Below are 13,832 nucleotides of genomic sequence, written 5' to 3'. Positions count from 1 at the left end.
GTCCATCTGACCCATTAAATAAACTCACCACTCAAGATTAAGCAGGGGCCAGAGGACACTGATTCAGGAAGTGGCATCAGGGGGAGACGGCATGGCTGGAAGTACCTGTGGATGTTCTCTACCCCACCAATAAAAATGAGACTATACCTATGATGGAACAACTGAAGTGTTAGCGGACGTTCCTATGCAATGCATTTGAAGATGTGTCCCATACTGTGAAGAGTTAGGAAATGTTGTAAGGGGGAGGGGAGGAGAAAGAGAAGAATGCAGAAATGAAAGGAGAGAAAAGAAGGGGGTAAGAAGCACTGTTCCATCTAAGCTGAAAAGGTGTCCGCCAACTGCATTGCTACCAGTAGGGGGTGGTGCTTCAATGTTGCTTTTTCAATCTCCATGAACATGCAGGTTCCATAGACCACAAAACGTTCCTGTCCCTCGTTATTGAAAACATGATAGTGAAACAGCACCTCCCACTGGCAGGACTGTAGATGGAGGACTCCCGCTCAGCTTAGAGGAAACAGTGATAAGAAGGAGAAGGCTTTAAAAAGGAAAGGAAGAGGAGGTTAGGTGAGAGTGAGTGTAGGGAGGGAGAGATGGGAGAAGTGAACAAAAGAGAAGGAAAGCAGGAAGGGACAGAGTAGCACCTCCAAATCCCTCCACAATAGTCTTCCTAAATGCCAACACTTTTTGTACACACATTACCTCATACTCACACGACTCACACAAGTAACATTCAAAAAATGCACAAAAAATAGAACACAAGTGTTTGTGTGAGCTTTGCAAAATGTGACCAATCTCTGTAAGGAGGTTTTGTGACTAGTGAATGGTGAAGTAAATTCAAAATTAATGACTATCTGTAATGCAAAAAGCCACAAAACACCCCCACCTGAAGGCTGCTTGCATTTTTTGATGGGTGTTTCAGATTTCCTGTCCTGCACTTTCTCTGATGCAGAAACACACAAAGCAGCATATGAAAATGAATTAGTGGTCACGTTTTCACAAAAAGACCACTAAGCCTCAACGTGGTGAATCTGACAATTCTAAAGTTTCATGCAAAAGTTTATCTAACTCATTTTTCTAGGTTGCAATAACTGAGTTTATGCAAAATGTCAGAAAATTCACAGGAAAACCCATAGGTTAGTGCATCAGTGCCTGAAAACTCTTCACACAATCTTGCTTCTAGATTTAACTGGGTATTCAGGCACATAATTCACAGGTTATGTGCTGTCAGGTGCTGGATGTAATAATCTGTGAGTTAGACTGGTGTACTGAGCTTCAGCACAGCATTCTAATGCAAGCACAGGAAAGAACTTTACTCCCAATGCAGTTAATGACTTACAAAGTATTGCTGTATTTAAAAAATGTAGAATGATAGAAAAGCAGCATACACTACAGATTGCTACATCGGGCGTGTTAGTCTCCCTTATTTTCAGGTGTCACCATTTTTCCAGATGGCAGCAGAATGCTTCCCCAAAGCATCCTGGTGGGTAGACATGGGTGTCTTGGCTCATATTGTTATGGATCAGGGATAGCCTCCAGGGATGGGGTGCCTGCCTCATTTGAAGTAAAGATTCTGGACCAAAGGAGAAGTAAAAAAAAAAAAAAAAAACAGAAAAGTGCCAAAATTGAACTTTTTTTTTTTGCTAGGCAAAATGTTAGAAACTATTTTAAAGAATAAAATCATTGAACACAAAGATAAATATGGGTTAATGGGAAAGAGTCAACATGGATTCAGCCAAGGGAAGTGTTGCCTCACCAATTTTGCTTCATTTCTTTGAATGTGTAAATAAACATGTGGATAAAGGTGAGCCAGTTGATGTAGTAACATAGTAGGTGGTGGCAGATCAAGACCTGTATGGTCTATTCAGTCTGCCCAGCAATATAAACTCATTACATGGTATGAAGTGTTACAGAACATGTATCCTTGCCATTAGATTTTCAGAAAACATTTGATTGTGAATAGTGGAGTGCCCCAGGGATCTGTCCTGGGACAGTGGTATTTAATTTGATTTATTAATGATCTGGAAATGGGAACACTGAGTGAGCTGATTACCTTTGCAGATAATACAAAAATATTCAAAGTTGTTAAAATGCATACAGATTGTGAAATAAATTGCAGGAAGACCTTAGGAAGTTGTAATACTGGGCATCCAAATGGCAGATAAGATTTAATGTGGATAAGTGCAAAGTGATACATTTTGGGAAGAATAATTCAAATCATAGTTATTTGATACTAGGTTCCATCCTAGGAGTCAGCATCCAAGAAGAAGATCTAGGTGACATCATGGACAATACACTAAAATTATCTGCCCAGTGTAAGGCAGCAGCCAAATAAAGCAAGCAGAATGCTAGGATAGAAAATAAGACAAAGAATATTATAATATCTATGTATCACTCCATGGTGCAATCACACCTTGATTATTATGTAGAATTCTGTTCACCGTATCTTTAAAAAGATATAGCAGAATTAGAAAAGATTCGAAGAAGGGAACCAAAATGATTAAGGGGATGGAACTTCTCTCTTATGAGGAAAAGCTTATGAGGTAAAGACTCTTCACCTTGGAAAAGAGACAGCTGATGGGGGGGGGGGGGATATCATAGAGGTCTACTGAGTGGTGTAGAAGGGGTAAACATAGATACATGTTTTTGCTCTTTGAAAAAGTTCAGAGGCTAGGGGACAGTCAAGGAAGTTACATGGTACTAATCTTTTTTTACTCAACAAATAGTTAAGCTCTGGAACTCATTGGTTGAAGATTTTGTGTCAGCGGTTAGTGTCTCTAGGTTTAAAAAATGGTAAGACATGTTTCTAGAGATAAAGTCCATAGTCTGCTTGTCCCTGGGATCAATAGCATGAATTTTAGAATGATTTGGGATTCTGCCAGGTACTTATGACCTGAATTGTCCACTGCTGGAAGCAGGATATTGAGCTAGATGGGTCTGACCCAGTATGGCTAGTCTTATGCTCTTAATTGAAATACATGGTGTAATCAGCTGACTATCTAGCAATAACTAATTTGCTGAAACAGAGACAATATGTGTAATGTCATTAAAAGACATGAAAAGGGAAAAGGGAATTTCAACTACTGCAGTAAGGAGGTATTCAGATGTATCCTTGAAGTTAGAATCAGTAAAAGCTCATTGATTAAGATTTTAGGGAATTATTGTGCTCAGAAGTTCAGTGATATAGCAGAGAAGAGTTTTCTTATTATCCAGTACATATGGGTTTGGAGAATAGAGTACTGATGGAAGACAAAGTGGAGCAAAATGTAATATAAAAGAAATTCAGAGACAACTAGAATGTGGAAACAGGGAATTACCTTTGTGAAGGTGAAATTGAACACAGTTTTTCTATGATTATTTTGAGAAGAATATAGACAGAAAAAGATTAAAGTCCTAGCAGGTTATTTTTCCCCAGGGTAACTTTCAAAAGCAAAACACTCATACTTTATCTGATAGAACTGGTAAAAAGTCCACAGGTTATATCTGCAGTTCATGCAGTGACAACCAAAATAAAACTACAGGCATGTCTCAGATAGGAGCTAAACCATGATGCTACTTACATCCCTTGTACTTCAAATGAGGGAACAGTTGTGAAAGCTGGATAATAAGTTAGATACACAATTTCCACTGCTATAAGTCCCCCAATCATGATGTCCCCATCTCTATGATATCCTGGTTTTAGATTTATTGATACGTAGTTTCTAAGTGTACACTGACACTCAGCCGTCTTCCATAGGATGTCAGAGAGCATCAATACAATGAGAACCAGATGAGCATCCATCTTTAGCATTGTTGAAACAGCTTCTTCTGTGAGGATGTTCGCCCTTTCCACTCCAGTTATTACACTTGCGTATTGTGGGGATGATGTACAGTTCTTGATGGTGCTATCAAATCGGATGTTTGAATGATAGGCAGAAAATATTAAGTATTAATTTGACCTCTGCATTTATACACTAAGGGAATGAGGAAAGAAAGTGAAATTATGATGCTTACAGTGAGGTGATCGCTCTATTTCTAGCTGAGCTTGAAACCTGTGAGGACACTGTGTGGTCTCTCTTGGGTTCTTCTGCTCCTGACATCAGCCTTAAGGGATATCTGCTCCTGACATCTGCATTTAGCATGAAATATAGGTTGTTTCTTTTAAGTATTATCTTATGGATCTTGTGTCATCATTAACATAAAGACAAATATCCACAACGCAGGTTCCCTTGTAAATGTGTAATCAAGCTACAGTAGTCAAATATGTCTTTTTTGAACCTTACTACCTTTCTACGCTTGTTTCTTCTGGGTGGACTTCAGCCCCAATACTAGGTGCTCCCATTGTATGAGGGAAGTTTTCTGTTCTCTTGTCTTTGTACATTGTATAAAGTAATGTTACTGAACTGAGATATGTCAGCTTAGTTTCTTGAAGTTGTTCTTCTTATATCCCATTCTCTTACTTGTCACCAGTTTTGTGGACTGGAGTAGTATTTGCCTAAAGATGTTATTCTTGGTTTGTTGTTTTTTTTTTTTGTATATGCTTTTCCGTACAAGTGTATTTTGTTAAGATAAACTGGCATAAATAAAAAATACAAAAAAATGTAAATGTGTCTAAATCTATTCATTTATTAAAACAAATAAACAATCCAAAAACAACACAAAAGAGAAAATCTGACTATAGTTGAGCCCCCATTTTCTCAGAGAGCTCAGTGTAACTGTACCTCTTACATTAAGGGTCCAAGAAAACAGCAAGGCAAACAATCTGCAAACTCTAAGATGGAAAACAACGAAGCAGATCAGTGAAAAATATAAACAAACTTTATTAATAAAATAGCATATAGAGCATACTGCCCAACAGAGGCCGTGTTTCGCCCAGCAGGGCTGCGTCAGGGGCTACTCAGTGATCCTTACTATAAACACTTTCTGATAAATGTGTGTACCAGTAACAATTACTTCAGAAAAATAGCTGTGTTGCTCGCTTTGCACACTGGGAAATGGAGTTTTCTATCTCAAGGCGTTTCCCTCACTTGTTACCATCGCCGCAAGATTTGGGAAACTGCAGTTCCTGTGGGACACTGTACCAGTAGCCCATACTGCGGGTGTACTCAGAAGCTTTGAGTAGCCCCTGACGCAGCCCTGCTGGGCAAAATACGGCCTGTGTCGGGCAGTATATTCTATATGCTATTTTATTAATAAAGTTTGTTTACATTTTCCACTGATCTGCTTCGTTGTTTTCCCTCTTACATTAAGTCCTTAGGACTAGATTCTATATATGGTACCTAAAAAATCAGCACCAAAACTATTTCCACCTAGGCGTATTCAGTAAACCACACCTTGATTTAGGTGTGGTTTATGGAATACACCTAGCAGGTTTATAGAATATGCCTAGCGACTGTACTTGCACCTAACTCCAGGCATGGCCATTTACGTCAAATAAAACTTGGTGTAAATAACAGCGCCTAAGGTAGGCCCAGAGCAGGGGTATTTTATAACCCTATGTGTAGAGTTTTGGAATGCCAAGGCCCGCCCACTCCATACCCAAGGCCATGCCCCCTTTTTCAGGCAGCAAAGAAGAGAGGGTCAAATAGTATACAAAATACAGCAACAAAAAGAAGCACAAAAGGGCCTCCAGAACTGGAACAATGGTACAATGTTTAATGAAATTGACCCAACAAGGGATCGAGATAAATATTCCTTATAGATCTTACAGTTTCAATCTGATTGTACCAAATGATTCCAAGATCAGTGATGATGTTCTAAAGAACCGTTTTGGAATCTTAGGTAAAATGTACCGGACTCTTCCGGAAAGCCACAGTGAGGTTCTGATAAAACCGCCAAAAAAGCATTTGATACAATCAGATCGAAACTGTAAGATCTTTAAGGAATATTTATTATGCCCTCTTTTTGACAGCACATATTAGAATTTACACACACCATTTTCCAGAATACGCTTTGTAAGTTGTGGGAACCTTTTACCAAGCTGTGGTAAAAAGGGCCCTGTGGTAGCGGCATCAGCCATTTTTTCCTTGCGCCAAGGCCCTTTTTACTGCAGTGGGTAAAAAGCCCGAAAAGCACATGGCCATACGATAAGCTTGCACTTACTGTGTGGCCATGTGGGAAGGAGGCACTTACTGCCATCAATTAAGGTGAAAGTAAGGGCTCCCATGCTATCCCAGCAGTAACCCCTCGAGGTATATATTTTAAAAAATTCAGCAGCACCAAAAATGGTTCATGTTAGAGGCAGAACTACCGCCGGCAGCTGCGTTGGACAGGTGGTAATTCCAGGTTGCTATGTGTCAACCCTTTAGTAAAAGGGCCCCTGTGTGCATAAATTCTAATTAATGCCAATGACTGGATTTGTGTAAGCAGGTACCCACTCACGCCTGTGTATGATGTAAGATAGAGCAGGATTCCGGGAAGCCAGATGTTGGCAGTCGTGGCAACTTCTCAGAAATCAGCACACAGGAATGAGGGGCAAGCTACAAAAACTAACCACGTCACTTACCCTTGAAGGATAGGTGAGGAAATGTGAACTAATTGTTGGATTTTACCCTGTTTTAGGCAACAAACATGACCTCAAGAATTGCTTAAAGTTTATATATGATTTAAAAAAAACATTTATTTAAAACATTTCTTCAGTTGTGGTGTAAATAACTTTTATGTTTGCATTTTATTTAAACACATCTAACAATTATATAACATTTGGATTAAAATATCATTAATAAACAATAATGAGTAAACTTCCTTCTCTTGTACCAGTTTTCTTCGCTTCTGAAACATCCTAACCAAAAGAACAACTTTTTAACATGTCATCATTCTTTTCCTTTACAGGACACCCCCCTGCAATCAGCAAAACCAACAACGATCAGATAAGTATTATTCTTTTGTTTTAGTTCTCTCTTATACTTCAATTTGTCTCTTTGTATCTGTATCAATATTACTATTTTGAATTTGGTTCTTTGTTTCTCTTTCTCTTTTCAGGTATTTCTATGATCTTCACTCCCGGGAGACTCTAAGTAAGTATATTCTTAGACAGCTTTATTTTTATTGCCTCCTCTCACTCTTTCTATTGCAGTAGTACTTAGCTGTAGGATATAAGTCCACGGAATCTTTCTTGCAATGGGGCCCTTCTTTCTTCTGAAATAGTTGTGCTTCTCAGCCGTGCGGTCTTCTTGCTAAACCTCATTCTTAACAAAAATAATCGGAGACAAAACCTTGTCTTCCTATCTTTCTTCCAAGGAATTCCAACTAATAAGTGGTTTTAACAATTAAACTGTGGCCCACTAACTCAAGGAAAACAAAATTAATTTAAAATCCCTTTCCTTTACAGACCTATGCTATGATTTCTTTTCCTTAAGCTATAACAGAGTGCTTGATTCCCTACAGTCACACTGTGCAGCTTCCAACATTCTGCTGACAGGCTCACTCACCAACATTCTAACCCTGGCTTTCACTATATGTACTCAAACTAAGAATTCTGATTTCCTCTTCAGTTATTTAATGTCACTTTCTCATCACACTACCTCATTCACAGGCTTCCCAAATCCCCCCTCATTCAACAGCTTAGTTTAATCTCTCACCCTTTTACTTGTCTTCCAATCTCTTCCCTTTAACTCCTGAAATTTTATAGAAAAGCTCTCCTCTACAAACAAACACCCTCGTCTTACAGCTGCTTTAGTACCTTCAATCACCAAAATTCCTTTAAAACCTTTCTTTCCCCTCTCTTTCATCAAAATCACTCTTTACCTGCTCATACACAGCACACCAGCTACTCTCACCTTGGCAATCAAAAACACTCTGCCACATCCCAGCACTTCCCCTCTCTCTCTGGCTGTCCAACTCACTCTCTCAACTGCCATAGACTCCATTGCCCAGGATACGGAACCTCCGGCTGGAGTTCCAGAGACCCCCCCCCCCCCCCCACCCCCCCAGGTAAATAAAAATATATTTTTTTTTATTATTTTTTCCTCTGTCCTTTCCCTATGTTACATTCGCCCATGCTGAAAACTAATATCGTCCCCAATATTATCTCTAACATCCCAACATTCAAACTCATGCACCACCAACCCTATTTCCGACCTTCATGCTTTACAACTCAATCACTCCATCCATTCTGTACCTTCTTCCTCCCAGTAAACTTACCCAATTGCATACATTTAGTACATTTCACACCCTACTTCATTTCTTGACAGACACCCAGGCCTGTAACAGATGAATCACAAATCATCCCAGCACTCCAGCTCACATCTCCAGGCCGATGCCGACCCAAAAATATGCCAGCCCGCCCAAAACCGCCGGCCATCTAAATGACCGCAAAGACGCCTCTCTCCCGCCCCAAAAGCGAGAGCGCCAGCAGTGCCCGACCACAACGCCAGGCCCGGACATGCCCATCAGCTTCCCAATCGGGCCTTGGATCGGCCTCAGAACAGCCCTGAACCTTCCAGTGCATTTTGCCCTGCCCGGGAACTTTCCCAACTGTTCCCTGGCACTGAAAGCTTCTTTGCTGCTTTTGCAGCCTCTCCTCCACTTCCAGCCGGCTGAAGAAAACCGGCCTGAAGACTGCCTCCCTCATTCCACGGCTGCCTGAAGATGTGCCAGGCCACACAAACAGTGGCGCTACCTCCCGCGACGCCCCGTCAAAACCCCGAACCGGACCCCAAACAGCCCTCCTCTTCAAATTAGGCCCCCAGAGATCCAGAGAAGTATTTATTTATTTATTTAATTTTAACCCCATGTTACATTTGTGCATGCAATTTCGGTCACGCTATATAGAATCCAGGGATTAATATGAAACTAAAAAAAAAAAAATCCAAATTAAATAGAAATAAAACCAGTGGTGTGCTGGAGCCAGCTCGCTCCGGCTCGCAAGATCCGGTTGTTAAATTTTGCCAGGACTTGCGAGCCAGTTGTTGGAAAGGGCAAGCCGGCTCTCCCTCCCTCCTCCCTCCGGATCCGGTCCCTCACCGATCCTACCTTGACCATCGAATTCTTCGGGGCAGGCAGTGTTGCCTGCCCGCTGCTATCGCTGACTCTCCCCCGCTGCCTGTTTGCGCTTTAAAAATGGCCGCCGAGACTTCCAGAGGCGGCCTCGCGAGACCTCTGTAAGTCTCGGTGGCCATTTTGAAGCGCGATCGGGCGGCGGAGGAGAGTCAGTGATGGCAGCGGGCAGGCAACACTGCCTGCCCCGAAGAATTTGATGGCCAAGGTAGGGTCAGTGAGGGACCGGATCCGGATGGAGGGAGGAAGCAGGAGAATTTGCGGAACAAGTCGGGAGGGGGTGGCAGGGGAGAGAAGGGAGCTGCTGGTGCATACAGGGCAGGGGAGAGGAGAGGAGGGTCACTGCTGGACATGGGTGGATGGAGGGCAGGGGAGAGAAGGGTCGCTGGACATGGGTGCATGCAGGGCAGGGGAGAGGAGGGTCACTGCTGGACATGGGTGGATAGAGGGCAGGGGAGAGAAGGGTCGCTGGGTATGGGTGCATGCTGGGCAGGGGAGAGGAGGGTCACTGCTGGACATGGGTGGATGGAGGGCAGGGGAAAGGAGGGTCACTGGGTATGGGTGCATGCAGGGGAGAGGAGGGTCGCTGCATATGGGTGCATGCAGGGCAGGGGGAGAGAAGGGTCGCTGGACATGGGTGGATGGAGGGCAGGGGGAGAGGAGGGGAGAGAGAAGAAATGCTGGACATGGATGGAGGGGAGGGAAGAGTGAGGAAGGTGATGAGATAAGGGAAAAGGAAGAGAGGAGAAAAACTGCACATGGATGAATAGGCAGAAGCTGAGGACCAGAAATGAAGAAGAAAGGAGGAAAGGAAAGAAATAAATGGAAAGGAAGCCCTGGAAACGGAGTTAGGAGGACAGATAGCAGCAGAATTGGATACTGGGCCAGCATGATCAGAAAAACAGTCACCAGACAACAAAGGTAGAAAAAAATCATTTTATTTTCATTATAGTGTTTGGAATATGTTCACTTTGAGAATCAGGTGCTCAACATTAAAAGTTTATATTTATTTACTTATTTATGGCATTTTATCCCACATTAAACATGAATTAGATTGGAACCTGGGATCATTTAATTTTTTTTCCCTGGAGAGAGTAATGCATTGCCCCCCCCCCCCCCCCCCGGCTATAGCCAGCTCTGTAATTTGGGGGTCGCAGAGGTGGACGGGGGGGGGAACAGAGGTGGATGGGGGGACGCAGAGGTGGACGGGGGGGGGGGGGGCACAGTGGTGGACGGGGGGGGGGTGCCGAGGTGGACCGGGGAGAGAGCCTGTTGTTAAAAATTTACCCGCACACCACTGAATAAAACCATAGATTTTTCTTTTATAATACACTCATTTACCTCATTCTCATTGTTTTCTTATCATTTTTGGTGCAAAAATCTACCCCTTTTTTATTTTTTTTTTCTGATGGGTTTCACTATCTTGCTGGCACTGCCACATTCACATTTCTTATATAAGAATCTGAAGTGATAGAGACTCAGTGGTGTAGGAAGGGCGGGGCGGTGAGGGCGGTCCGCCCCGGGTGTCAGCGGGTGGGGGGGTGCTCCGTCGAGAGCCAACAGCTATCGTCTCCTGCCACCACCCTGCCTTTTTTAAAAATCCATGCAGCGACGCAGGCAGCGCCTCGCATCTGTCCTGCGTGTGCTGTGAAAGGAGAAGATCGCCTCGCTGGCATCGGGCCTTCCCTCGCTGTGTCCCGCCCTCTTCTGAAGTAACTTCCTATTTCCTAGAGGGCGGGACACAGCGAGGGAAGGCCCGACGCCAGCGAGGTGATCTTCTCCTTTCACAGTACAGGCAGGGCAGACGCGAGGCGCTGCCTGCGTCGCTGCCTGCGTCGCTGCATGGATTAAAAAAAAAAGGCAGGGTGGTGGCAGGAGAAGAGGGCTCTGTCAGCTCTCGACGGAGGTGGGATGGGACCGGGTCGGGGGGCTCAGATGGGAGAGTGGGAGCTCAGAGGGGAGAAGGGGATTGGGGAGGGTGGGGGAGCTCAGAAGGGTGCTCAGAGGGGAGAAGGGGATTGGGGAGGGGTGGGGGAGCTCAGATGGGTGCTCAAAGGGGAGAAGGGGATTGGGGAGGGGAGAAGGGGATTGGGGAGGGGTGGGGGAGCTCAGATGGGTGCTCAGAGGGGAGAAGGGGACTGGGGAGGGGAGTGCTCAGATGGGAGAAGGGGTCTGAAGCTAGAACTGGGGTCTGACAAGGGGGCAGGAGGGAAAATGGGTCCATGCCTGGGGCAGGTGGGAGAATGGGTCTGGGGCTGAAAAGGGGGGATGCAAGGCATGTGGTGGATGAAGGGGGCTGGAACTGGGGGCTGAAAAGGAGGGTAGTTGGGATAAGGGGGCTAGTACTGGAACTGGGGGCTGAAAAGGGGGCAGGGGCTGAAACTGGGGGGACTGGGGGCTTTAAAGGGGACAGGGAGAACTGGTTGGGGCTGAAGCTCGGGACTGGCGAGAGAAAAGGGCTGGAGTTGAAACTAGGGGCTGAAAAGGGGACAGGGAGAAGAGGCTGGGGCTGAAGCTTGGGACTGATGGGAGAAAAGGGCTGGGGACTGGTGGGATAGTGGGGCTGAAAAGAGGGGCAGGTGGGATTTGTGGGCTGGGGCTGGAACTAGGGGCAGGTGGAATAAGGGGGCTGGAACTGGGGGCTGAAAAGAGGGGGCAGAGAGAGAGGGGACAGACCCTGAATGGAAGGGGGGGAGCGTGAGGGAGGGCAGACCCTGGATGGATGGGAGAGGGAGGGCAGACGGATTGAAGTGGCAGAGAGAAAGGGCAGATGGTGGGTGGAAGGGGAGAGAGAAAGAGGGCAGACTGGTGCAAATGGTGGATGGAAGGGGCAGAGATAGAGGGCAGATGTGGATGGAAGGGACATTAGAGAGGGCAGACACTGGATGGCAGAGAGAGAGAACGAAGACAGATGCTGGATGGAAGGAAGACAGTGAAAAGAAGATGAGGAAAGCAGAAACCAGAGACAACAAACTGGAAATAAAATATATATTTTTATTTTTTTTGCTTTAGGATATAGTATTGTAGCTGTGTTAATAAATGTTTATAAATAGAACATGTAAATAAGGTCATCTTTTTATTGGACTAACTTTAATACATTTTGATTTAACTTTCAGAGAACAAAACCCCCTTCCTCAGGTCAGGATAGGATACTGTGACAGCACTATACTGTATTGACCTGAGGAAGGAGATTTTGGCCTCTGGAAGCTAAATGTATTAGTCCAATAAAATGATATTATTTTATTTTCTGTATTTGTTTTATTTCTATTTGTTAATTTGTAAAGTGGTGATTGGCATTTGTTAGTTTTTTCAAATTTACATCTGCTGTCTTTATATTTTGCACAGTACTAGGGGACATTTTCTGTTTCTGTGGTGTTTCATTGTATGCAAAATCTGGCATTGGGGGTTCAGTTTAATTTTTGTCTAAATAGAAAGTTTATGATTACTTATTCTATAGTGGATTAGGGTGTATCTGTGTTTGTGAAAAAGACATGGCTTTCAGTTGGCATTGACTGTGCAGGATCGACGATCTGTACTAATCTGTCTGTTTTCGTTTTATAATAGGTGACTTGATGTTCTAGTGCTCACTGTAGTGTTTAAGATGCTTTCCTTTTCCTTGTGTGACTCGTACAAATTACTGCTTATGGTATGGTAGAATTGCTCTATAGGTCCTGAGAGTTTTGTATTCTCGGTATGCCTAGTACTGGATTTGGGGGGGGGGGGGGTTAAAAAATGACCGGCCCCGGGTGTCAACTACCCTAGCTACGCCACTGTACAGACTGTCTAGATTGACCTCCTTTGTTTTAGTGGCATTCATGCCGGACAGCAGAGATGTAGCTTCACTTTCTTTTACCAACATCCCTTTTGTTAACAGCTTTATTATTTTCAATCCTTTCATTGCATTCAAAGGGACTCATATGTGTGTTTCTATTCTTCTCTTATTCTGTCCTTTTCATGAATTTAGAATGTGCCCAAACTAGAGCAGAACAAAGCATTACTCGGACTGTATTTTGTCAACCACTTTACGTGGCTCAAATGAGGAAAACAGTCCAAATGCCAGGGGGTAGGGTGATAACTTCTTTATCCATTTGCCTGGATAAATGACTTTTGAAAAATTGCTTTATTGTGTGTGTGTGGTGGTGGTGGTGGTGGTGGTAGTGGTGAGGGAGTGTTCTTTCTCTCTAACTATAAGATCAGTTTCCAAATACCATTTACTCTGGATAAAGGGGATATTGTAATGTTTATTTTAAAGTATTATGTCCAATTGTTGCTTTTAGAGGGTCATTCGGGGAGGGGGGAAGAGGAGGGTGATGTTGACCATGATTGAGGATTTTTATTGTAAAAATCTCAGACTGGCTTTAGGATCTAAAAGATAACAAGGGAGGGGAACAGAAGGTTGTAGATGTGCCTAGACTTCCTAATATCCACTCAAATCAAAAGAAAAAAAGCAGATCAAAAAAGACAAAAAAATAGAACAGGAGGGTAACAGAAGAAGTGGTTTATTACAAGTTACCCGACGTGGCCACGTTTCGCCCTCAGGCTGCGTCAGGGGTAAAAAAACTACAAAATAAAAATACATAATGAGTAAAACATAAACTTCACCATTGTATATTTGATAATAAAACATATCTAAAAACACTATCACATCAAATCTAAAAACATAATACAATAAAATATAATATCAAATCAATATCAGTTAAAAACATTCAAACTAAATATGCATACAATAAATAAAATAATAATTTTAATACAAGACATGATATCAACACAAAATATAATATCAACACTAAATGTATATCAATAGAACTGCATCGGACAGATAGGTGGAGATATACAACACTAACATAACTGAATGACCA

General features: G+C 43.2%; 1 protein-coding gene across 1 annotated transcript in view; it reads right to left on the bottom strand.

Moving 5' to 3' along the window:
* Positions 1–5,068, bottom strand: part of LOC115464443 (vomeronasal type-2 receptor 26-like) — a 47,927-nt gene extending 42,859 nt beyond the window's left edge. Inside the window, exon 1 of the mRNA XM_030194823.1 lies at positions 5,004–5,068. Within this exon, the coding sequence (XP_030050683.1) occupies positions 5,004–5,068 (65 nt within the window). The remainder of the gene's footprint in view (positions 1–5,003) is intronic.
* Positions 5,069–13,832: the final 8,764 nt, after the last annotated feature.

The sequence above is a fragment of the Microcaecilia unicolor genome, chromosome 3, assembly GCF_901765095.1.
Source record: "Microcaecilia unicolor chromosome 3, aMicUni1.1, whole genome shotgun sequence".
NCBI classification, from domain to species: Eukaryota; Metazoa; Chordata; class Amphibia; order Gymnophiona; family Siphonopidae; genus Microcaecilia; species Microcaecilia unicolor.
This window is presented reverse-complemented; position numbering and strand designations above follow the sequence as displayed.